Source organism: Ascidiella aspersa, chromosome 9, assembly GCF_963924565.1.
Source record: "Ascidiella aspersa chromosome 9, kaAscAspe10.2, whole genome shotgun sequence".
In the NCBI taxonomy this organism is placed as follows: Eukaryota; Metazoa; Chordata; class Ascidiacea; order Phlebobranchia; family Ascidiidae; genus Ascidiella; species Ascidiella aspersa.
In genome coordinates, this window is record NC_139455.1 from 2969033 (window position 1) to 2992615 (window position 23583).

General features: G+C 37.4%; 1 protein-coding gene across 1 annotated transcript in view; it reads left to right on the forward strand.

Moving 5' to 3' along the window:
- Positions 1 to 21569, forward strand: part of LOC146131899 (voltage-gated delayed rectifier potassium channel KCNH5-like) — a 28417-nt gene extending 6848 nt beyond the window's left edge. Inside the window, exons 3-16 of the mRNA XM_083397123.1 lie at positions 394 to 522; positions 1380 to 1498; positions 2090 to 2302; positions 6912 to 7106; positions 9741 to 9854; positions 10422 to 10566; positions 11275 to 11433; positions 13954 to 14153; positions 16578 to 16663; positions 18352 to 18518; positions 19154 to 19350; positions 20306 to 20427; positions 20891 to 21259; positions 21290 to 21569. Coding sequence (XP_083253249.1) covers positions 394 to 522; positions 1380 to 1498; positions 2090 to 2302; positions 6912 to 7106; positions 9741 to 9854; positions 10422 to 10566; positions 11275 to 11433; positions 13954 to 14153; positions 16578 to 16663; positions 18352 to 18518; positions 19154 to 19350; positions 20306 to 20427; positions 20891 to 21259; positions 21290 to 21569 — 2495 coding nt within the window. The remainder of the gene's footprint in view (positions 1 to 393; positions 523 to 1379; positions 1499 to 2089; positions 2303 to 6911; positions 7107 to 9740; positions 9855 to 10421; positions 10567 to 11274; positions 11434 to 13953; positions 14154 to 16577; positions 16664 to 18351; positions 18519 to 19153; positions 19351 to 20305; positions 20428 to 20890; positions 21260 to 21289) is intronic.
- Positions 21570 to 23583: the final 2014 nt, after the last annotated feature.

The window sequence follows — 23583 nt, forward strand, 5'->3', positions numbered from 1 at the left end:
TTTTTTATTGAAGTAAAAAAGCATTAAGTAATCTAACTTTTTAAGTATAGTCCACCTAATTTGGCTTATTATAAAATAGAAAGGTTTAAACCTGAAGATTTGAATTTTATTCTAAATTTACAAATCCTCGAATTTATTAAAATTCTGAAAATAAATAAATTTATTTCTACGCTAGGGAATTTCCCTTTTCTGTATCCAAACACAACTTGTTCATTTTGAAAATTAATTTAAGATTTAAAATCCTGCAAAATCAAGGTTTTGTCTCGACTTAAAATAAAAACTTTGTCCCAAATTGATTTTCTGCAAACCAAATAAACAAAAGGCATGCTAAATGGAGTCCAAACATGGGCAAATAGCACCCAGTGGGCTGAATTTTTCTTTGATAAAACGCAGGAAATCCGACCTGGTTTCTGGTACAAGTTGCTCCGGTCAAGAACGATGTTGATGTCAGCGTTCTGTTTCTTCTAACTTTCAAGGACATCTCGCACTTGAAGAATCCACTGCAAGGCGCCACGCCTAAACGTATGTACCAGTTACTCATTTGTATCTTTAACCAGTGTGGGTCCAACACCAGCAATTGCGGCGCTGGTCTAGAATCCTACCACATTTGTAGTAAGAAACGAGGGCGCTCTTTCACTATTGTACGTAAAAATTATTAAAAAAAAAAATTTCTTCAAATGCCGCTTACCACAACGCATATTGTTTGGGTTAGGGGGCGGGTTAGCGTTTGGTTGAGGGTAGGTCAAGTTATTATTAATAATAAACATAATATTACTTGACTCACCCAAACGCTAACCCGCACCCTAACCCAAACAATATGCATTGTGGTATGCGGTATTATTATTATTTTTCTTTGCATAACTTTTTACCTACAACAGTGAAAGAGCGCCGAAACGAGTTGTGATAAATGAAATGCAAGAAAAAAATATGGGAGAATGAATATAATAATAAAAATACTTGACCCACCCAAATCTTAACTCGCACCCTAACTTAAATATGTCAGGGCCTACCAATATAAACCCCCGGACGAAAATGTGGAAGGATTCTGGATCAGCGCCAAAAAAATAGAGGTTTCAAAATTAAAAATAACTTCCAACCAAAAGAAAACACGTAAAACAAAGTGTGGTAGGAATTTAAACCAGTGCCATACGTAACTAAAGAAAAAGAGTCGAAAAAAATCTATCTTCGACGATTATTAGGTTGGCCCATGCCAGCATTTTGCAATCGATTTTATTTGAAATGGAAATTACTTGTGAGTTATAAGTTTTGAAACCATTAGTGTTGTTAGCAACGATTTAGGACCCGGAAAATTTAATAGGAAACAAAATGTATTTGAACTTTATTATCGCGGTACGTAATACGTTGGTGCTTGTATTTAGTGGGCACGAGCAGGTTCACCAACTTCGTGAAGAATCTCCAACAGACCAAGGAAATGTTTATCGAGGAAGAACTGAAAACCTCAACGGAAACGACCGAGAAAAAGAGCAAGTTTACCGAGGTCTGTGTGTTTGTATACAGGTGCGGTAACAAATGCCGGCCAAACGACTTTAAAGCAGCTTTTAATAAGGTTTCAAAATTTAACATTTGCAATTGTTGGTCTTTTGCATTCTAGAGATTTAACAATATTTCTGCAAATGAATTTCTACAGTTTGCGTCAAAGCAGGCCAACATGTTTTTGTTTGGCAAAATTGCGCAAATATCTAAAATTATTGCGAGATCTTGGACGAGATATGTTTCTCTAAGTCTAGACAATCACGTCTAATATACACATATATCAAATAAATAGCCACCAGCAGATTCGCAATTCCATAAATAAAATAAAGAATTAGCTCCCATTAGTAAGCATTACTAAAAATTTCTGTTATAATCAAATCTTTTTTATAGGAAAAAATATATTTTTCGCCTAAAATAGCGTTATCAATCTCTGGAGAATATCAGCTATTTTTATGGTTTGTTTCTTATTTCAAAATTCACGATTTTCTAAATGTAAGAAACGCTTCACGATCGTTAACGCCCTTTTAACTACAACCACACGTAAAATCCCGCGGTTTTATTGAAAAAATTACCACAGCTTCCTCTTAACCTACAGATGTTGAGCCTGGGATCCGACATGCTGCCAAAGTACCACCACGAGGCGCCCAAGACGCCGTCGCACATTATCTTGCACTACTCCCTCTTCAAGACAGTCTGGGATTGGTTCATCCTCATTCTGACCTTCTACACAGCCGTGATAGTTCCCTACAACGTCGCATTCCAAGTCAAGGACAGGAGGCCCGAATGGCTTCTCTCCGACAGCACTGTTGTGAGTTTTTTTGGTCTTGATTTGTTTTTTATTTAATGATACTTGATAGACGGAAATTTCTGCTTCCCGACCGACGATTGTTTCCTTGCTCTATTTGGCTCCAGGTGCGGATCAAACTGTCGGTTTTTCCTAATTTAACTCCATCAATGCATTTTGACAAAATCGTTTTTTTTACTCCCGAAGGCGCCACACCTTTTAAATTTAAAGTTGGGGCAATTTAAACTATATGCAAAGGCTATTTTTCACGATGCACGCGAGTATTTTTAATACTAAAAATACAACCCTAACAACAAGTGTCATGCCCTCAAACAAAAATGTTTGGCCTTTATAACATATACACACGAATGTATTTATATTGGTAGTTAGGCATCTAAAGGTCTGTAGTTTCTATTGATATCTGCAGGCGCTTTAACAGTCACTCTGGCGCACCATAGTAACTTTAATGTTGGCCAAAACAAATTGGCATGTTTGCTTTCAAAATAATTTGGGATGCTTGATATCTATTCACCACTTCTAAAAAAACAGCGACGTCAATACGGCGCCCGATCGTCCTATACCGTATTCCTACTATTTAAGGATATTTCTACGACATTTATATCTTATTTTGATGGGGTTATTTTCATCCCGAAAGGTTTAGGCATTAGTCTGTCGTCGATATTACTGCGTCATTGGTTTTATTACGTCCTTTGGTCTTTATACTAATACACCGATAGCCATCGCAGACAACAAAAAACTAAGACGTAATCGTTGGTCAATAAGCAGAATCTGAAGGGCTAGATCACAGTTGGTAACACATATATATATATGTGTATCTGCATTACTACGGTACTATAAATAGTTAAAATATTATTTCTTTTTTTATTTGTTTGAATTTCAAGTTTAAATTTATGTTTGAATTGGTAAAAAGATTATCGATTAAAGTGATTAAAAAATAGAAGCGAATTTTTTAATGTCTTGGACATCATAACATCCATCCGACAAAACGATTAATGCTGCTGCGTTGTGATTAAATTAAAAGAAACAAAACAGCTTTCGGCTTTCAAAAAAATATGCAAGGAGTACTACCCTAATGAACTATTGCTCACTCGGGCACAAATAATGGTCTTGCATGTTTAATCCCGCCTTAACTCTTTAGGGCCGATTGACCCATATTTTCGATCGTTTTTTAGTGCTTTAAATCGAAGGTTTATGAACCGGTGGAGATTTAATTACACTTGAAAGCGACCGTTGTACGCGCTATTATTAATTATTCCCGTCGGTCGTTCCTGTGACAATCTGTTGTGCCAATCAGTTAGATGTCACGGAACATATAGTTCAAAGCATGCGAACCTTACAAGTGTGTTAAGAAACTTTACTTAAGGATGTTAAAACAAGTAATCTGGTGACAACTTTTTTACATTAACAAACGATTGAATTAAATTCAACTTTTCGACACTAACAAACGATTTATTTTAACTCCTCTTTTTGACACTTAAAAAGGCTTAAATTTAATTCAAATTTTTACATTAGCAAACGATTCAATTTAATTTAAATTTTTTACATTAACAGACGATTTAATTTGTCCTTAAAATGCAATTAGGTTATTAACATGGACAAACTATGGTTTGTAGACATGTCTTCGTCGAAAAACCACGATTTTTACCGCTATGGCAATAATGGCACACCAGCAATAAATATTTATCGATACGCCGTTCCGAACCATTTTGGCTTACTTTGGTAACTGCCATAAAAGTGTGATGAGTTATTAAAGTAGCACGACAGTTCGCAGACGCGTTTTCTTACGATAAAAACCGATATAATTTAACGAAACCCAAGTGGGACAATCTCATGCTGAAAGGTATCTTGGAACCTGCACTTAAAGTATTGTGAAACCCGACCGTAGTATTTCCCTGCATTATACATAGGGCTGGCTTGCCCATTTGGCCAAGTGGTCGAAAAAAATGCCGATCTCATCTCGGCAAAGTATAGTAACAGCAGCAACAGACCCAAGTTATTGCCGGGGCCAATTTCGCAAAATGGGTGACACACTTACACTTTGCGTCCCCGGGCCTTTTAAATATTCAAAAGGTGACGATTGGCTGGCGTTTTTACGAGCTCGTTCGCCCGCACATATCGACTGGACGGCCTTTCAGGGCAACACCGCATTTTTCAAAAAGCAATAAGGCGAACCCGCCTCATTGTGACGTCATTATTGCGCTTAACCGCAATTGTCATTGTAAGTGTGACTAGTAGGGCATCTGTTTTTGCCCGTGAAATGAACTGTAGTTGTACAAAGTATCTTTAAAATAATTGAAAAACGGCATTAAAAGAAAACTGTCCATTAAGATGAACGAAAACTTAAGAAAATGATTAATGTTTATCAACTACCTAATTTCTGTTGCGTGGTGAATAAAAACTTGTTACTTTCATTTTTTTATTTGTCTGGAATATGGGTTATACTTCCATTTTCAAAACAATGGAAGCAGTGGTTCTTGGTAAATGACAGCATACAAAAGAAAAACACAAAGAAAAACACCCCCTAACACATAAGACAAACAAACAAAAAACTCTTTAAAAAACAGTCCTAAATTTAGAAGAAACTGTCAATTCTTGCTTGTTGGCGACATATTCCAGCGTTTTTATGGATAACCCTATTGATTATGCATTTTATATCGCTCCCCGGATATTCATTTTATTTTAAATCCACTCCAAAATGTCCACGATCGATTTTCGACTTACACAATTGCTGTAAAAGCTACATGCGATCGTAATATCGACGACCTACTTAGATGTCACCATGAATATAAGGCATCGGGTCTAGACCTTTTAAGACCATTTTTAAATGGGTTATGTCGTTTTAAATTAACTGGCTACCGTACGATGTACGTTATTGGGTAAGTTAGGTACAGTATTGCTAGTATGCGGGGATAATATGTTCGCGAGATACACACAGTACGCCACATAAAGTAAGCAAGTTTTTTAAGTTTTCATTGGCAAAATAGTTGGCGCTGGTCTAAAATCCTACCACATTTTCGTCTCGGGGTTTATATTGCTAACAATATTTGGGTTAGGCTGAGAGTAGCGTTTTTTAAAAAAAACGAAGTCACCATCTTAAAAAGTTGCCGGTCATCTAGATTTTCAGCTGATGATGTGTTCTGCAAATTAGGATCAAGTCCTTGTATGTAATTGTAGGCGAGTAGAGAGAAACGGAGAGAGAAAAGGAAGAAGGCAAAGAAAGAGACTATTTACTGGTCATAAATTTTTAATGCATTTTATAGAGAACGAATGTCACTTTTTCACCTGCAATTGTTTGCCAAACTTCCAAACTGTACACGATCAATGGGTTAAAAGTGACCTCACCATAGGACATGGGTGCAATTTGACTTGACTATAAGTGGAACTTGAGTTTGGTTATGGGTGGAATTTAACTGGACCATGAGCTGAGTTGCACATGGCCATCGGTAGGATTCGACATGACCATTGAGGGAATTCAAGTGAATATATACTGGACCATGGGTGGAATTTGACTAGACCATATGTGGAATTAATTGAACCATGGGTTGAGTTTGAAAAGGCCATTATGTGAACTTAGCTTAGTTACGGGTTGGATTTTGCTGAACCAAGGGTGGAATTTGACCATAGGATAAATACAACTCAAATTTACTAGTGATGGAAATATACAATGACATAAGTGTAAAACTGTTCCAGGGGTGGTATTTAACTTGTTTAGGGGTGGAATTAAACCCCGTTAAAAGTGAAATTTAACATGACCATAGGTGGAACCGGACTGAACAATGAGTGGACAAAACACACAAAAAACTTTACGATAAAAAACAAAACGTAAACCTTGCTAAAACAGTTTTAAAACACGTGTCACATCTTTTAAAAAATTTATATTACTGGGAGCTTTCCAAAACCTTACGAGATAAACAAGCTTTTAAAAGACAGGATAAACAAGAGCTGTTCGTGGTTACTTTGTTAAGCCAGCCCTATACAGCAGCCAACATTGTTAGGAATTAATGTCGATATGGCATCCGTTTTGTCGCCATTAGCTCCACAGGTTCGCTGTTGTGAAACTTTCTTGGCCGGTTTAGCGTCGTACTGACAGCTGACGCGTTTTAGCGGCTTCGGCTTCAGCCTGCTGCTGGGCCCGTCGCCAAATTATGCCTGTTTTGTGCCAACGCGGCGAGTTCGAAAAAAATTGCCTGGTTTTTTTAGCTAAAGTAATCGAACCTGACCTTTTTCTCACTACTCTTGGCTGCCAGAAGAGGTTCTTAAAGTCATGATTATATTATTTTGACCTAATTGATCTTTACGGTTTTGCTTTCGGTACGAAGTTATTTTAGACGTAGAAGAAATATCAAAGCCCATACAGAAGCCGGTAGCGTTTTGAACGTTTCGAATAAATCTTATATAATGGCTGGAGGTTGTAGTTAGCCGTATAATAAATATTAAAGCCCAAACAGAAGTAGGAAGCATTTTGTGAACGTTTTGGATAAATCTTAAGATAATGGCTGGTTGTAGTTAGACAATATTGCGCTGCAACCCCTTAGTTAAGAAATCCTGTGTTAAGTTATCAATAACAGCCAATGTGTTAAACTCTTCCTCTTGTATCTTCCTCTTCCTTTAGGACCTGATCTTCCTGCTTGACATCGTCATCAACTTCCACACGACGTACGTGGGTCCGGGAGGAGAGGTGATATCCGATCCCAAGGTGATCCGGATGAACTACATCAAGAGCTGGTTCGTCATCGATCTTCTTTCCTGTCTTCCTTACGACATGGTCAACTTCCTCTTCTCACAGACCGATCACATTACTGATGAGGTATAGGGATTAAGATTTAATTTCAAAAGTACGGATTGAAGGTTAAAACCTCTTGACGCTGCATTAAGTGTTATAATGAACCGAGAAATGCCTTTAAACGCTGTATGGTTTGTGTCGGACAACGATGCTTTTCATCTGAAATATGTGGTATCAGTTTAGAAATAGATGTCAAGTGTCGAACATTCCTACTATTTATGTAAATATATTACTAGATTTTTTGGCTGATAGTAAACAACATTGTTTGTTTAAGCCAGTGATTTTCGACCAGTGTACCTGGAGTTTCTTAAATGCGCTACAAAACTTTTCTTAAATGCGATATATTTATGTTCACTTAGAAAAATCGTGATTTTTAAAGAACAAAAACAATGCAGAAAAAAAAATTGATTAGATAAATTTAATAAAAATACCGTGCACTTTTTTTAATCATTATAGAGAGAGCAGTTAGTGGATATGGAAAGTTTGAGGTAGTCCTACTTTCTTAAGCGGAAATGGCAATCAATCGATCATTTTCGACCTTTCTCTTGCAAAAACAACAAGATAGACCACTGCTATGGCCTTCATATATATTTAATTTCAAAACCGCCCCATGCGGTTCTGGCTTATACGGTTTAGTCGACCGTTTCTCGTTTTGCTGTCTTGAGAGAATTGGACGAACGACACTTCGCAAAGTTTTTTTGATCTTGCGCCACGATAACTGCGCCACTCAGTAAATGGCCAGTTTTAATTGTCTTTATAGTTTTAATGCTTTTAGCACCCGCTATTGTTTGCCACTTTCCTTTTCATGAGATAAAGTTAGATGATAACAGAAGTCTAAACGAAGTAACTTTCGAATATGAACTTTTAATGGATCTCTACTATCTCCCGTATTGATAATTAAGGGCGTTGCCTAGGTCAATTTCGAAACATATTTGGCCCCTTTTTTTCAAATTACCTTAACATTTTGTTCAGTTTAAATTGTTAAGTACGCTATGTCTAAACTTAGCAATCTTCTCATATTGATTAACTTTAGGAAAATCCAACGATTTGGGCAAAAAAAAAACGCTTTTCACCGCGGAAGGCTGGCAAAATTCTGACAGCTTGGTTAATAGAAAAAGATCAAAATAATGATCATCCACAATATTGTTAAAAAATTTGGCAACTTAAGTGCTCTTTTTTGGCCACTTTTCTTGTCACGAAATTAGGTAAATAGAGAACGGAAGTAAAAAGTGACCCTTTTTCGAAAGTAACTTTAGAGTAATAGATCCGAAGTGATACTTTCCTATCTCCCGCATTGATAATTTATAAGTACGTTGCATAAGTCCACTTATATTTGGCTATGTTTTTGCGTGAGCTTTAAAGCTTATTGCCTGGCCCATTTCCACTTTTAATAGGCCCTTTTCCAAGCAAAAAACTATTTCGTCTCCTTTAGGCAAAACCGCTTGCCATTGCCAAAAAATGGCTCTGATTACAATAGGTTGGTGTTCTTCTCCACGTGTTCGGCTTAACTGCAGTATTATGTAGTTTATTGTTTATCAACCTATAAATAGGGTTCTTGTGGATCTTACGATATGGATAAAAGATTAACAAATGGCTGTGTTGGGACAGGCGTAGATTCTCATATTATTGCTAACAACGTCCAGTCGTCCAAAAAATTTTGCCTTGCAATTGTCGATTTCAACTGACCAAGTTAAAATACGTGACGAAATGTTTAAAACATGCTCAATCTAAACTAAGCAAGGTATTAGAGTCGTTCGGACGCATGCTTGAAAAAGAAACACCCCAATGTTTGCTGTCATGTAAAATTTTGGAATTCCCCTAATTTTTTATTCCCACACGCGCCAAGATCAACAAGGAGGCCACAAAATACGTCATTGTTTATACTACGTATTTTGCCGATTTCCAATTTCAGAAATGCTCTTTTCACGATGACTCACTTGCTTTAGTAAAGTGATGTTTATGTGGATGTGCAATTGGGTATTCTTTCCTATTATTTAAAACTGAAACCTCGCTACAAAACACAATATATTTTTATTTAAATATTACAACTTTTTAAGTTTTATTGTTATTGCTACGAAAACGCGAAAAATTCGGAATATTAGAAATAAATGCAGGTCAAACATTTTTTTAAACAAAATAAGTTAGTGTGCAACGTTTTTCATGAAAACAAAGTATTAAAGCACACTACAGTATGTATGCGGGGTCAACTATGAAGAGTTCTGAATGCACATAATTTAACACCACGCCAATGCAATACAGTGTTGGCTCCGCTATTTGGCAAATCGATCGAAGAGCAAGTTAGCATTTATCAAATTTAATAATTTGGCATAAATACTAAATTTTACTAAAAAAGATTTAATTAAATTACCCTAACTTATGTCAAGTCATTTTTGTAAATAACCTAAATCTAAGTCAGTACTTTGTCTAAATGACTTAAGTAAAGTCATATTGCCCAAAAGAATTAAGTTAAGTCAAGTCATTTAAAAACTGTGACTTAAGTCTAAGTCCAGTCAACTGTCTAAATTACTTAAGTGAAGTCAAGTCATATTACTCAAAAGACTTAAGTCAAGTAATTTGAAAACAGTCACTTTAGTGCACTTAAGTCAAGTCATTACAACACTTCCATTTAGGTAAAACACACTTTATTTTTTGTCGCAGGGCATCAGCAGTCTCTTCAGCAGTCTCAAGGTCGCCAGACTGCTTCGGTTGGGTCGCGTAGCTCGAAAGCTCGACCACTACATTGAATACGGAGGCGCCATGCTTGTGCTGCTGGTAAGTTGACTTTGTGTTGTTACAGCCGTTCGTTAGGGGATTGAAATATTTTATAGGTAGCCAGGTATGGCCGAGGTCGGGAGTTCGCTTCGTACCGTTGTCGTGCTTGATCATTGACTTGTTACACCGACCGATGTCGAAAACAAAAATTAAAATATTGTCTGTAGCTTTCCGATTAAAATCTCACCGAATTCTTTGACTCTCTTGGCCAATTGGCGACTGACAACATATTTGTCACTTTGCCCAATTCGCGACATTTCACATATTTGTCACTTGAAAAAACATAAGCTACTTAATTAAAGTAAACAAATTAACGACTTATTTAAAGTCAAATCATTTTTTGGTAATTTCAAAAGTCATGTCATTTGAAAACTTTGACTGAAGTGCACTTAGTTTAAGTCACTGACCTAAGTCATTCCAACAATGATAATCACCACTGTTTAAGGGTTTACCCAGGAGCGCATCTAAAGTTTCAAATACAAAAAGCGTAAAAATGTATTGTTTTGTTCAAAATTGTGTTAAACTTTGTCAGCCCGTCTCCTCGTTAAACCCTCCACTTTTTTCCAGGTGTGTTTCTTCGGCTTGTCTGGCCACTGGCTTGCCTGCATTTGGTACAGCATCGGTTTTAACCAGATTGAGATCAACGGGACCATCGTACAACACAACTGGCTCGTTATACTGGGACACACAACAGGGAAACCATATTCATTCGGTGAGAAGAGTGTAAAGCAGTGGTTCCCAAATTGTTTTGAGTTCGACCTAAATTTCATTCTAGTAAAAATCTCGTAGTCAAAATTTTCAAAAGGTGTTTTTGTTTAAACACCAAGCCGTTTAGGGTCAAAAATGAACGACCAATACGATTCGAAACTACATCATAACTATTCAAATTAGAAATCTTGATAAAAATAAGCTAGACGTAATCGAGTTCAACAATTTATTGAAAATCTAATCAAAAAACAATCTTTGAAGATAACGTTTTTAACGTTCTATTTTCATTAACATTTCTTGTTCTGCTAGCAATGAAGTAATTCGGCATCGGATCAGGTCTCTGTTTATTTTGCCTGAGATTTCAGGCTTAGGTTTCTGGATAAAGTATTGGTCCACCTTTTTAAACCCATTGTAGTAGTGACTTTGTAGGTTTGTTTATAGCGGTTTATGTCTATACCCATTGAACCTCCTCTATTTGAGAGATATTGCCTTGGTCTCTTAGCCAGGCCACGAACCATCTCTGGTCTCCCTCTTTCCCTTCTACCCTGCGACCTTCTGTAATGGAATAAACTGAACAAGCCGCTCTTTCCCTTCTACCCTGCGACCTTCTGTAATGGAATAAACTTAACAAGCCGACTGTGCAATTAGTACAGTCGGCAATATATCTATAAGATACCTTACACTAGCAACTTAAACCTTATTTCACCGGCAGACGACAATGGTATTGTTATTGGGGGTCCGACCATCGGCGAAAGCTACATCGCTGCTCTTTATTTCACCATGACCAGTCTTACGTCGGTGGGATTCGGAAACGTGGCGGGAAATACGGAGAACGAACAAATCTTCTGCGTTATTATGCTCATCTTTGGCGGTAAGTGTCGGTTTGTGCGTTAAGCTGTTTTTATTTTAATTTATGAGCTGTATAGGCTTACTGGTTATAGTTTTTTCTTTAAAATGGCCTATAGTCGTTTGTTTTTTTAAATAAAAGCCGTTCGGTAAAATAGAACGAAAACTCAAGTAAGTCATCAAAATTTGTAATTTGAAATTTTTGTGAAGTTTTTTTTCTCTAAATTACTTAAAAAAATAGCTTTAGGAGATTAACATGCGTAACGTTTTTTGAAAAAAAAAAAACGGTTAAATTCTGAAAACATTGCGTTTAATCAATGTAGAGAATTTTGTTATGCTATTAATAAGTTAAGGGCGTTTTTGAAGAAATCCATCCAGAAAATTGTAGCATCGTTGATTACGTCGTATGTATAAATCACTCAACTGCCATCTTAGCAAGTTACAAGACAATTTCCAGAAAAGAATAAAATGCAGAGTTGTAAGCAAGTCATTTTGAACCGACTTTGATGCAGTCAAGTAATGTTTGAAAAAACTTATTTCAAGTCAGTAAGTCCCAGTCAAGTCATTATTGAAGCAAGTCAATTCCAAATCAAGTCATTTTAAAACAGTTGCTTAAGTGCACTCAAGTCAAGTCATTGACTTATGTCTTTACAACACTGATACATGTATTTAAATTTTACTTGTTAAAAGGACTTTATGCCAGTTAGCTTAATTTATGCAATCACTTCACCACTTGAAAATCCATATTTGAATGATACCGCCCCCAAAATAAAAATCAACAAAAAACTTGATATTTTCGCCTGATAAAATGATAAATATTTAACACTAAGCTGTTGATTTAAGATCTCAGACAACCTGGTAAATGTGTCGAGTAAAAATCCCAAAAGCATGTTTGCAAATAGGTTGCTTCCAATTCTGTCTGGAGGTGGCTTTTAAACTTTGTCAAAATTTGATCGCGCGAACTTGGACGCTTTGAGCAATGGTCGTTTCAACTTCAACCAGTTTGCGCGCCCCAAGGTAGTAAATAATTAAATATACACCCCTTCTGCATAATGCAAGGCCAAGACCATCCCGGTAAAAGTTCTAACCTGGCCGTCGCAATTTGAAACGCTTAAGTATATCTCTTGATCTGCGCAAAATTGCCCGCTGTTCGATTGAAGACGCGATGACATTTTCAAGTTTGACTACAATGATGTTTACCTATGGCGCTATACTACGTTTGTAATGATAAAGGTTTTGAAGGGTAAAACCTATTGGCCCGTTAACAAATTTATATTGTTTTTCATCATTCCTGCATGAACCAGAAAATAGTAAGCCAATATTGGTTCAAAGTTCATTTATTGTAAATCACTTTTGAATATTTTATTGAATTGTTTTAAACTTAAATGCAGCTTTTTTTAGAAAAGAGAATGTTAAACGGTAAAGTTCTTTGTATGGGATTTAGTTAAACGTTTCAGTCATTTTAGCACACCAAACAATGCTATATCTTTAAAATGCTGCCATTTTTCTCTGAAGTTAAAAAGCCTGAAGTTAAGTTTTAAGGTGAATACTTTATTTAAAAATTCTCTACCGACTTGAATGCTTTGTCCTTCATAGTTCAGTCTGCAGTTTCAAACCAACGTTTCCTAAAATGCAAACCCAGCCTTGAACCAATATGGTATTTTAGTTCGTATTACGTAACTTGTCAGTCAATGCCTCAATTCGATTTTCCGAATATCCTTTATTATTTATGACGCCCTTTTACTGCAAATCAAAAACTGCGCAAAGTGCATTGCGATGCTCAGTCTTGTTTAAAACTCTAATTTGTTGCCCTTTGATAAACTTTATGAGCAAATGGTCTTGTATTTTTAAAACCTAGATGTTATCCTGTTATACTGGGCCACAAAGTCTTTAAATGTCTTTAAATTAATTTGCGCATTAAAAAAACCCTAACCGTGTGTTTTTCCAAAAGTCAAACTTATTTTTATGAAAAAAGTTACTTGCCTTTAGTTGTTTAACCTACTTCATATTTTTTATTTTTGAAATCTTTAATTTTTTCTTTTCCAGCTAAAATTAGACTTCAGTCAATTGAAAATTTGATAAAGTTCTATTCCTCATTTTCTTGTAGCGGTACCTTTTAACAACTTCTAAAAATACCATAACGATGAACAAACGTTATATAGTATAGTTGCCTTCGGAGAGGCCTAATGCACATTGTTTATACGTATGTTTTAGTTGCTGAAATACAGGATGTTGATCCCTTTAGATTGATGCTGTATGTGCTAACAGGATGCAGCAGGCAATGATACTATTGTTGTTTCTCGACAGTTGGTAGAGCGACGGTCCCGGTATGACCGGAGGTCGTGAGTTCGAACCTCACCGCACGCAAGTTGTTTTGCTAGCCTGGCCTTGCTTGCACTACATTCCTGATCAGGTAGACTGATTTTGGTAGGTCTCTCCGAAGGTACCTTGTGTGTTTTAAAACAAATGAGAACTCTATATGTGCAGCAGGTAGTTTAATAGATCATCGCCGTTTCTTATCCCTACCTTTCTCATAAACACGCAGCTTTGCTTTACGCGACGATCTTCGGAAACGTGACGACGATCATCCAGCAGATGTACGCCGATACGAACCGCTACCACGACATGCTGAACAGTGTGAGAGAGTTCCTTAAGCTCTACCAGATCCCTGAGGGCCTCAGCGACCGTATCATGGACTACATCGTATCCACGTGGTCTATGAGCAAGGGAATTGACACTCAGAAGGTATGGGCTTCTGTGTTTTAGGACGTTAAGTGGATCTTGTTCTGGGTAGGAATGCAGAGTAGATAAAAATAACCCGAGTCTTAACTCCCGAGTCACGATTCCGCCCAAAACATAAAGTCGAGTTCGACTCGGCAAAATTTGAGTCCGATTAGGCTTGTATTCCACCCATTTACGTAACTTAATTATGTGGATATTCAGAATTCCACTTATTAGGGTGTCGCCTGTCACACAATTCACCCACCCACAATACAAAGTTGGAAAATATGCTATTCTACCTTTACGATTTACAGTTTTTATCGTTTTCGAAATTGATGATGCGGATCGTCGGACTCGGGAATTGAATTTCTTTTGTTTGGTTGAGCTATACGGAAAACGCACTTTTAACGTTGTTTTTATATGAAGGGTTTTCATTTAGGTACCACGGATCTGTAATGTAGCTTAGAAATAAATTTCGAAACCCTATGCGACATAAAAGAATAGAAAAGTGCAATTTTATTCCTGTTGAAAAAATATTAACAAGAGAAACACTTGAAAATTTCGTACCTAAAGTTAATTTTTTTTTAATCTTAAAGTTAACCAAAGACAAAAAGCACTTTGTTAACTGGTTGACCGAAAGGAGGCCTTAATAGCATAGTAAACAGTACTAAGAACTGACCAATTCGCTTAAATGCATACCTACGGTACAACACACACACTGATGTTTTCATTTTGTCCATGATGGCTTCACATTTGGCCTATGATGAGCAATTCTATAATCCTAGTCCGATTCGATTTGTAATCCCGAAATGGACATTTCACGTGCGCGCCAATCGATAAAGAATGAACGCTAAGCGGGAACGATCCAGGATTAATGACCCTCGGCTCATCGGACTTAAGTCCAGTCAAGCGCTTATATTCACTCGATTAAAGGGGGCCATTAAACTATGGAGCATAATGTTTGAAGGTTGTAGTGAGACGTAATAAGAATATCCAAACCCATACAGAATTAGGTAGCATTTTGTGAACGTTTCGAAAAACTGTTTAATTATTTTTAACATAGCTGTTAACCTGCTTTTGCAGCGCCGAATGTTACAGAATACAGGCATATATGATATTTATAGTTAAGAATCTTTTAACATGTCGTTCTCCTTTTGGTTTTTGTCTATCTTGCTGGAGAAAGTTACCGGCTTGACTACTAAAATACAGTCAGAAATGTTTCCCAAAAAGTCCTACTTTCTTCGGGTGTCAGGTATTAGATTAGAAAAACTAAAATAGATAGATTTGGTTTGTTTATCATTTGGTATTCGGGTTAAAATGTAGGTACAAGTTCAAAAAATGGATTCTGTACTAACGTCGGCTAATTGAACCTACAATTAAAATACACTCAGTTTATCTACGTATTTGATTCATCAATTTTATTCTGCATATTAACTTTGCATGATTAACCTCTAAAGCATAATGGTTGGAGGTTGTAGTAAGGTGTAATTAAAATTGTAATGCCCATACAGATAGTAGGTATCATTTTTAACGTTTCGAATAAGTCTTTATTCATTTTCAACCGATCAACATCCGTAATACCAGTATCTGTGATAATGTTACCGTCTTCTGTATGGGTTTTGATATTCCTAATATGTTAAATCATTCTGCGATAAAAAGCAAAACAAAGGATAAATTTGCAAGTTTAAAATTAGGAAATTCGAATAGTTCCAAGGATTTTGTACTGCGTATGCCCACGTCGGACTTAGGACTCTGGTAGTTTTACTCGAATCCCGAGTCCCGCGTCTGACTCCGACGCCCTGATTAGCCTTTTTACATTATAGTCTTACCGTAATCCTTGGCGGATCACCTTCTTTCGCGAGCACGCCGCGTCCGAGGTATACCACACACTTCCTTGCTGCACCGTTTATCTATAACTTGAGAATATATCATCACGTTTGGTAGCTGCACTCATATCACACAAGAGCACATATTGTCATGTAGTTGCTTGTCAGACCTACTGTACCAGGTCTTAATATTATCGCAAAGACGAGAATAAAAAAGAGTTGTGTGGTTTGTTCGTCGTGTTTTCGGATCACAAACACTTTTTATCCTTTCTCCACGTTTTGCAGTTCATTGATAAAACTACCAGTCTGTCTATAAGTATTTGGCAATTAAATGAAAATGTAAAATAGGAAAAACGACACCGAAGTTTAAGCTTTTGGTGACTTATTTTCCGAACTTTGGAAACAACACACGGACATTCTTGTAAAAAGAAAGCCTAAAGCCCCATACAGTTATTTTTTTAAGTTGTTTTGTTTGACGGTAGCGACCTATTAAACTTCTGTTTTTTTAGAAAATATTGTTTAAAATTATTCGACAGCAGTCTGTTGTTATTCTTTCCAATCATGCCAAATCTTCGAAGCTATTACAATTTAACCAAGATAGTTAAATCTGTGATTTTACCAGGTGCTGAACTACTGCCCGAAAGACATGAAGGCCGACATTTGCGTCCACCTTAATCGAAAGGTCTTCAACAAACACGCCGCATTTCGGTGAGTTGACGGGTGTCGGGTATGATTTGTTTAAATCAGCGTGGTCCAACTGCAGGCCCGCGGGGCAAAGTTGGCGTTTGGCCCGCAAGTCCAGCTTTTTTGGCCCGCGATCTGAGGGTCAGCTATACTTCAATCTAGCAATATCACTTCAATTTTTGTTTTTTTAATTTTTTGGTGTTGAAATTATTTCATAACTACCCTAACTGAACAAAGGTATACATTCCATAAAAGTTAGTATATACGCCATACTATGTATAATTTGCCAGCAATGAGCCTAAGAATCGCAATTTAAAAACATTGGCCCGCAAGATAAAATAAACCTTGTTTTGGCCAGCGAAGAAAAGAAGTTGGACCACCCTGGTTTAAATCACTGACATTTCACTTTTTAGCACAATGGTTTAAGTTAGCCGTAGTAGGATATCAAAGTCTATTTAGAAGTAGGTAACATTTTAAACGTTTCGAATAACTATTTATTTGTTTTCAACATGACCAAAATGAATAAAGAGATATTAAAACCGTTTACCACTTGTGTTGGACTCACTACCCGTCTTTTAATTCCTGTTTAGATTTGAGAGGCAAACTGTGCCGTACAGCCGATCACAAAACAAATTCACACACACACGTACAACAACAAAAGTGCAATAACTGTAGGAAAAACTATTAGTCACATTTTTCTAACCCCTAACCCCCGAATTGCTAATCTCGTTACCCATCCTCTACCCTTAGCCCCTAATTTGTTTCGACCTATCTACTTATATGACGAATTTCACCGACCCATCTACATTTCTGACTCATTTACCCCCTTTTCACCCCCAAATTGTTTGACCGGATTACTATTGTTTTTGACCAATTTAAATTCTCCTGGCCAACCCAACTAAAATTTTTGATTTAATAACTCCACTTTATTAACCCCTTTTTTATTTACCTGCATACTTACATTTTGACAAATTAAAATTGACCTACTCACACTGAACCAACCCATTTAAATTTCTGACTTATTTACCCCTATTTTATATACCCCCTTTTTACTCTCAATTATTGTTAGACGCGGTCACTTTTATTTGTGACCAATTTAACTATCCTGACCAACCCAACTAAAATTTTGGATATTTACCCCACTTTATATATATAACTCCTTTTATATTTTTTTCTCTTTTTTTTTAACTTCCTTTTTAACAATTTTAAATTGACTAACCCATTTAATTTCCTGACTCATTTACCCCCATTTTGGTAAACTGCTCGAAAAGTATTTGGGGTGAGGTAAATCAATCGAAAATTATATTTTGGTTGGTCAGGAGAATTTAAATTGAACAAAAATAAAACGAACTGGTTCTAAAAACATTGGGGGGCTAAAAGGGGTGTATATAGTGGGTCAAATGAGTCAGAAATTTAAATGGGTTGGCCTGGCGCAGGTTGGTCAATTTAAAATTTGTCTATATTTTAATTAATAGCTTGAGAAGCGCACCATTTTTATCAATAATCAGTCACAATACGGTAACTTGATGATGCCATTTATTTATAGGGCAATATGCATATTTATACTAAAAGATTTAGACCTTGGTAACTGACGTTTGTTCTCCAGCTATTGTTATCTTCGGCATTATGTGTTCTGTTGAAGGGCAAGATTGTGTTGTGGAAACACATACTAAGACACTTCAAATTACCCCCTATTTTACCCCGTTTTTCAGGTTGGCAAGCGACAGTTGCCTTCGCGCGCTTGCAATCGAGTTCACGACGACCCACAATGCACCGGGGGACATGATATACCACAAGGGGGAAAGTGTAGACGCCCTTAACTTCGTCATTTCCGGTTCGCTAGAGGTCATTCAGGATGATGAGGTCGTCGCCATTTTGAGTAAGATGGCATTTTTATTTTGCTTTTGTTTGTGGGTTTTTTTTTTTTGTGGATTTTGTTTGGCTTTTGTTTGTGGATTTTTTAGTTATTCAACTTGTCGTCTTTGCCCGGGTTGTCTTTGTTGAGCATTAATATTGACTAATTTGGGAAGTAAATTGAATTATGTTTTGAGAGATTGCAGCCATTTTAAGTAAGAGCTGCTTTTTCATGTAGAAAACTCAAATTTATTGATCAAGTCAATTTAAAAAAATCGATGCACAAAAACACGAAATCAAGTTAAAAAACACTGTTTTTGTAATGACTTAAAGTCAATGACAATTTTTTGCACATAACAATTTGATTGCTATACGTTACGTTTGTAACATTTTTTCCTTGACTTAATATTCATAATTGGACGAGTTTACCAGTTAACGTTTTATTTTTATGACAAGGACTTGACTTGAAGTTGACTTGTTTTACTAATGACTCGACTTGGACTTAAATCATTTCAAAATGACTTATTTACGGCACTGACAACCGATGACTTGAACTAGGACTTGACCTGTTATTTAGTGTTTAGTAGTTCAATTTGAATTTTGTGGCCTATATGGTTTATCAAAAACTCTAATTTTACACAAGGTTTCGTTATGTTTCAGGCAAAGGCGACGTATTCGGCGACGCGTTTTACGAGCACAACACGATCGGTCAGTCGGCTTCACACGTCAGGGCCCTGACGTACTGCGACCTGCACTCAATCAAGCGTGACGCCCTCCTCAGGATCCTCAAGTTCTATCAGGCCTTCGCCAACTCGTTTAGCCGCAAAATGGTGCTGACCTTTAACCTCAGGAAAAGGGTAAGATTAAGGGGAGATTTGAAAGTCGTTTTCCAATAATTCGTGTTTAATATAAAACCTATAGCAAGTGTTCTTAAACGTTTTTCACCGCGAACCCCTAATTTTTTTGCTTGGATCACGAGTGGCATGAAATTTTTAGAGATCGCGCCATAATTGCCATAATATTACAAATAGACTTCAGAAATTTGCTGAATTCAGTCCAAAAATGTGAAAGGGTAATAGAGTCTACATTCAGTACAAAACGTTCTTTTATTAAACTATTTTTTTTAAATTGAGTACTTCTTAAATATAGACTAATATTTGCAATAGGCGTGCATGGACCTCCTAAGACTAGCTCACGTACCCCAAAGGGGTCATGGACCCCAGTTTAAGAATCCCTGGGCCTATAGGTTTCTATGTGTAGTTTTTATCCTGTTGAAAACCGGGTCCAAAGAACAACTGTGATTAGTGAATTAGCTTTTGAGCCGGGTTGCTTATTATTATTTTACGTTTGTCTTTATGTTGTGACGTCTGTTTTTAGTTTTTTTTATTGCAAGAGGGGTGCTGCGAATAAGTCAGAAAAACAATTTGATGGGATCCGCCTGTTTTTTAGTTTTCAGAATTACGAACCTATAGGCTCTAGTCTAGAGTAGCGTTTTACCGGTCAGCCGCAGTATGACTTCAGTAAATGATTTTTTTGCTGAGACCTGTCTTATCTTTTGATTGCTTGGTAGTTCAGTTTTAGGTCCACATTTTTAAACAATATGATATTTTGTTGGATAAAGTTCCAAATTTATTTCAATGGGCTAATATATTACAATTAGAGATTTCTGCAATATTTAAGTATTTTTTTCGACTTAAATCATTTATGCATACATTGCTTGAAGTATAATGTAACTATATGAGTGTATCTAAACTGTCGGCATACATCCCCCAAACCCTCCTCTCATCTTTATCTTGTTCTTCCTCGTCTTAGTACTTGTTCCGGAAGACGTCGGACATCCGACGCGAGAAGGAAGAAGCTGAGAAGCGGAAGAACGATCCAACGTGGGAGGGAAACTTCCCGGAAGATCATCCCATCAGACTCCTCTTCAGGAGGTAAATACTACTCTGTTGCAAGTGTTGTGAACAAAAGGTCACAGTCGAGTCTTTTGCAAAAATGACAAGTCAAGTCCCAGTCAAAGTCCTCGATTGCCAAAGTCAATCCGAGTCAAGTCATTATGAGAGCAAGTCAATTTCAAGTCATACACTTTATTTTTAAACCAAGTCATTTGACTCATTAACCTATCCAAGTCAAGTCATTTTACAGAAAAGTCTTCGTTCATATTAAGTTATTTAAAACAGTGACTTAATTGCACTTACGTCAAGTCATGTGCTTAAGTTCTCACAACACTGCTAAACAGCAGCTTGTTTTTACTTGATCTTTCGTATTTTTGTTGATAATGTTTAAGTCAAGTACGGTAACGTTAATTTTTTAGGTGTGATTTCTAGAGCTTTTACAATTCCAACCATAAAGATCTATTGCTTTAATTTTTAATGTTATTATTTTTTCCCTGAACAGATTCAAGGAGCGGTACCGCGCCAGACACGAGCGAGCCATCGAAGCGGCCGGCGGTGGGCCTAGAAGGTCCGCGGAACCGCAGGCGCAATGCCCCCCACAACAGCCCGAAAAGAAGGACTCAGCAGGCGGGGGGAACTCCCTCGCACCCCCCGGAGGCGGTGGGTCAGCGGCGCCGTCGGACTCAGAGGACCCGGCGTCGCAGGGCCCCGGTATCAGTGAGGCCGACGCCGACTCTCTAGTGGCGACTGTAGATCGGGTGAAAAAAGACCTGACCGCGGGACTTCAGCGCCTCAATTCCCGCATGATGAAAATGGAAGAGAGCCTAATGCAAATCTCGACCATGCTTATTCAAAGGACCGCTTCTACCCCGTCCACATCAGCTGCTGGTACCTCTGGTAGTTCTGTAAACAGGAACAACAATAACTCCGGCGCCGACGCGCCCAAAAGCGCCGGGGAATTCCCACCAAAAAAGCCCGGCCTCGCTAAAAAGCCCAAGCGACACAAATGCTTGGGCGGGCTTTCGCGTAATCGCCAAGTTTCCTTTGTTGACGACAGCGTGGTCTACGCCAACGAGGTAACCAGCTCGCTCGAGGTCAAAGCAGGGTCAGCGAGAGGTCATGACCCCGTCGACCCCGGCAGCGTGCTGGTCTATGACCTTGAGGCGACCGACGCGACGTAGCGCGCCACCGTGTGGCGGTTTCGTGCGGAAAATGCGCCCCTGAATCTCGTGGTTCGAGGCGGCTGCTTCTGGTGGTTGGAGGCTGGAAGTTTGGAGACATTTCGATGCGGCATCTGCCAGGGATTTGAACTTGTCTGTGTGGGGCCTGAAAAAGTGTAATCGCGACGCCTGATTTGTCCCACGCCACTGAGACTAACTTGTCTTTGGCAAAATAAAAGTTTTGGTGGCCCATTGGAGGTACCGTAATAGGAAATTTATTTACTGACAGCATTCCTTTAGGTCAATTTTAGAGGCTCTATTAGGTTACTTTTTCCTTTGTCCACTAAAACTAGTTTGTAGTGGACTCACTTGGGCTAATTCACAGCAGGTTCTTATCAAACCTACTTGCCGTGGAATCACTTAAAAGTAACACAAAGTAATGATTTATTAACACACCCAAGTCCTAAGCGATGTTGACGACCCGCTGATCAGTATCAATTCCGGAATCTAAGTGACGAGCGCCGTTTTTGCTATGGTTCAAGAAGAGTTACCTTCTTAGACCTATAATCCAATACAGTAAATTTATAATCTATTGTTGCGTAACTAGATTAAAATTAAAACCAAGTCACGTTTAACGTGGTTATTTTGTTTCTACTCCTATCGAGTTTAACTCCTATTTCTATCAAGTCACGCCTGACGGCCTATTTACACTTCTCAAAGCTACGAACCAGTACACCGGAATCAATCGCAGACAAACCTATGTCGATCAATGATGCAAGCAAGGCAGGCTAGAAAAACAACTAGCTGTCAGTGAGGTTCGAACTAACGACCTCCGGCCATACCTGACCTTTAAACCTTTTACACTTCTGTCAACAAGAACTTTTACCGTTGTCATCAACTCCTGGTTGGGAGCAGATGCCAGTACACAAATCGCTGCGTCGTTTTTCGTATACTTCAGTTTATTTATTTGTTCTTATTCTTTTCTATTTGTCGAAAGTAGTAGGTTGACCTACATTTTTTTCGCATGGCGTGGTTAGCAGAGGAACAGCTGATTGGGTCGTTTGGAGTTAAACACTTTACATAGTAAAAGGTAGTATTTCAGGATGATCCTATATGTAAATGATTTAGTATGCTCGATTTGAAGTTCCATCTTAAACGTTTAATCCAATCGTAATCTATTGAATACAGTATTATCACTGGGTTGATCAATATATACCTAAACCTATATGTTTTTTAGGAAAACTTACAAAAACGTTTAGGCAGCAAGCTAGTTCTAACATTTGAGCCTGTTGTGCCAGAAAGGTTAATTGGGACACTGGAAATAAAACTTGTACTTTAGCCGTTAAATTTTACACGAAAATACTATAAAATAAACTTCTGTCAATGGATAGGGGACTGGAGTATTTTCCATTAAAATCGCATTTTTGATATAGAAGTGTTCCTCCTAACTACGATTTCTATACCTAGCCAATCTATTGTACCACATTATCTGTTTTCACTTTAAAAAATGGCCCCTATACGTTTCAATAGCCAGTTAAACAAGCTTAACATCCACTATCTGTGCGAACCTTTTATTGCCATTTGGTTAAACTTTTTTTTTATAAATCTGAAACATGTGCTACGAAACCAGACTGATCAAGTTGGTTTTAAACCTTGAAGTTTAATACAGTAGCTGGTGTACTGGGCAGCTAACTTGGAAGTCGACTGCCGTTTTACTCTGTTCATTGCCAAATAAAAAACTCCGTTTCGCAAAAGTTTCTAATTTATATGTTTACGAAGAGCAAATGTCGCGTCGAACTTACGAACAAGAGAAGTTGTTTCAAAGGCAAAAAGGTTAGAATTGGCAACACATCTATACTAGCCCAGTGGTTCTTAAATTGTGGTCCCTAGTAAATTTATAACCGATAAATCTTTTTCAGCAATACGTCTCATTAATATTTCTATTGTAACGCGTTTTTAGCCTTCCTTTTTATTTAAATTTATTTTAGAAATCAAAATAAAATTTAAATTTCTCATAGAAATCAAAAGTCTAGTC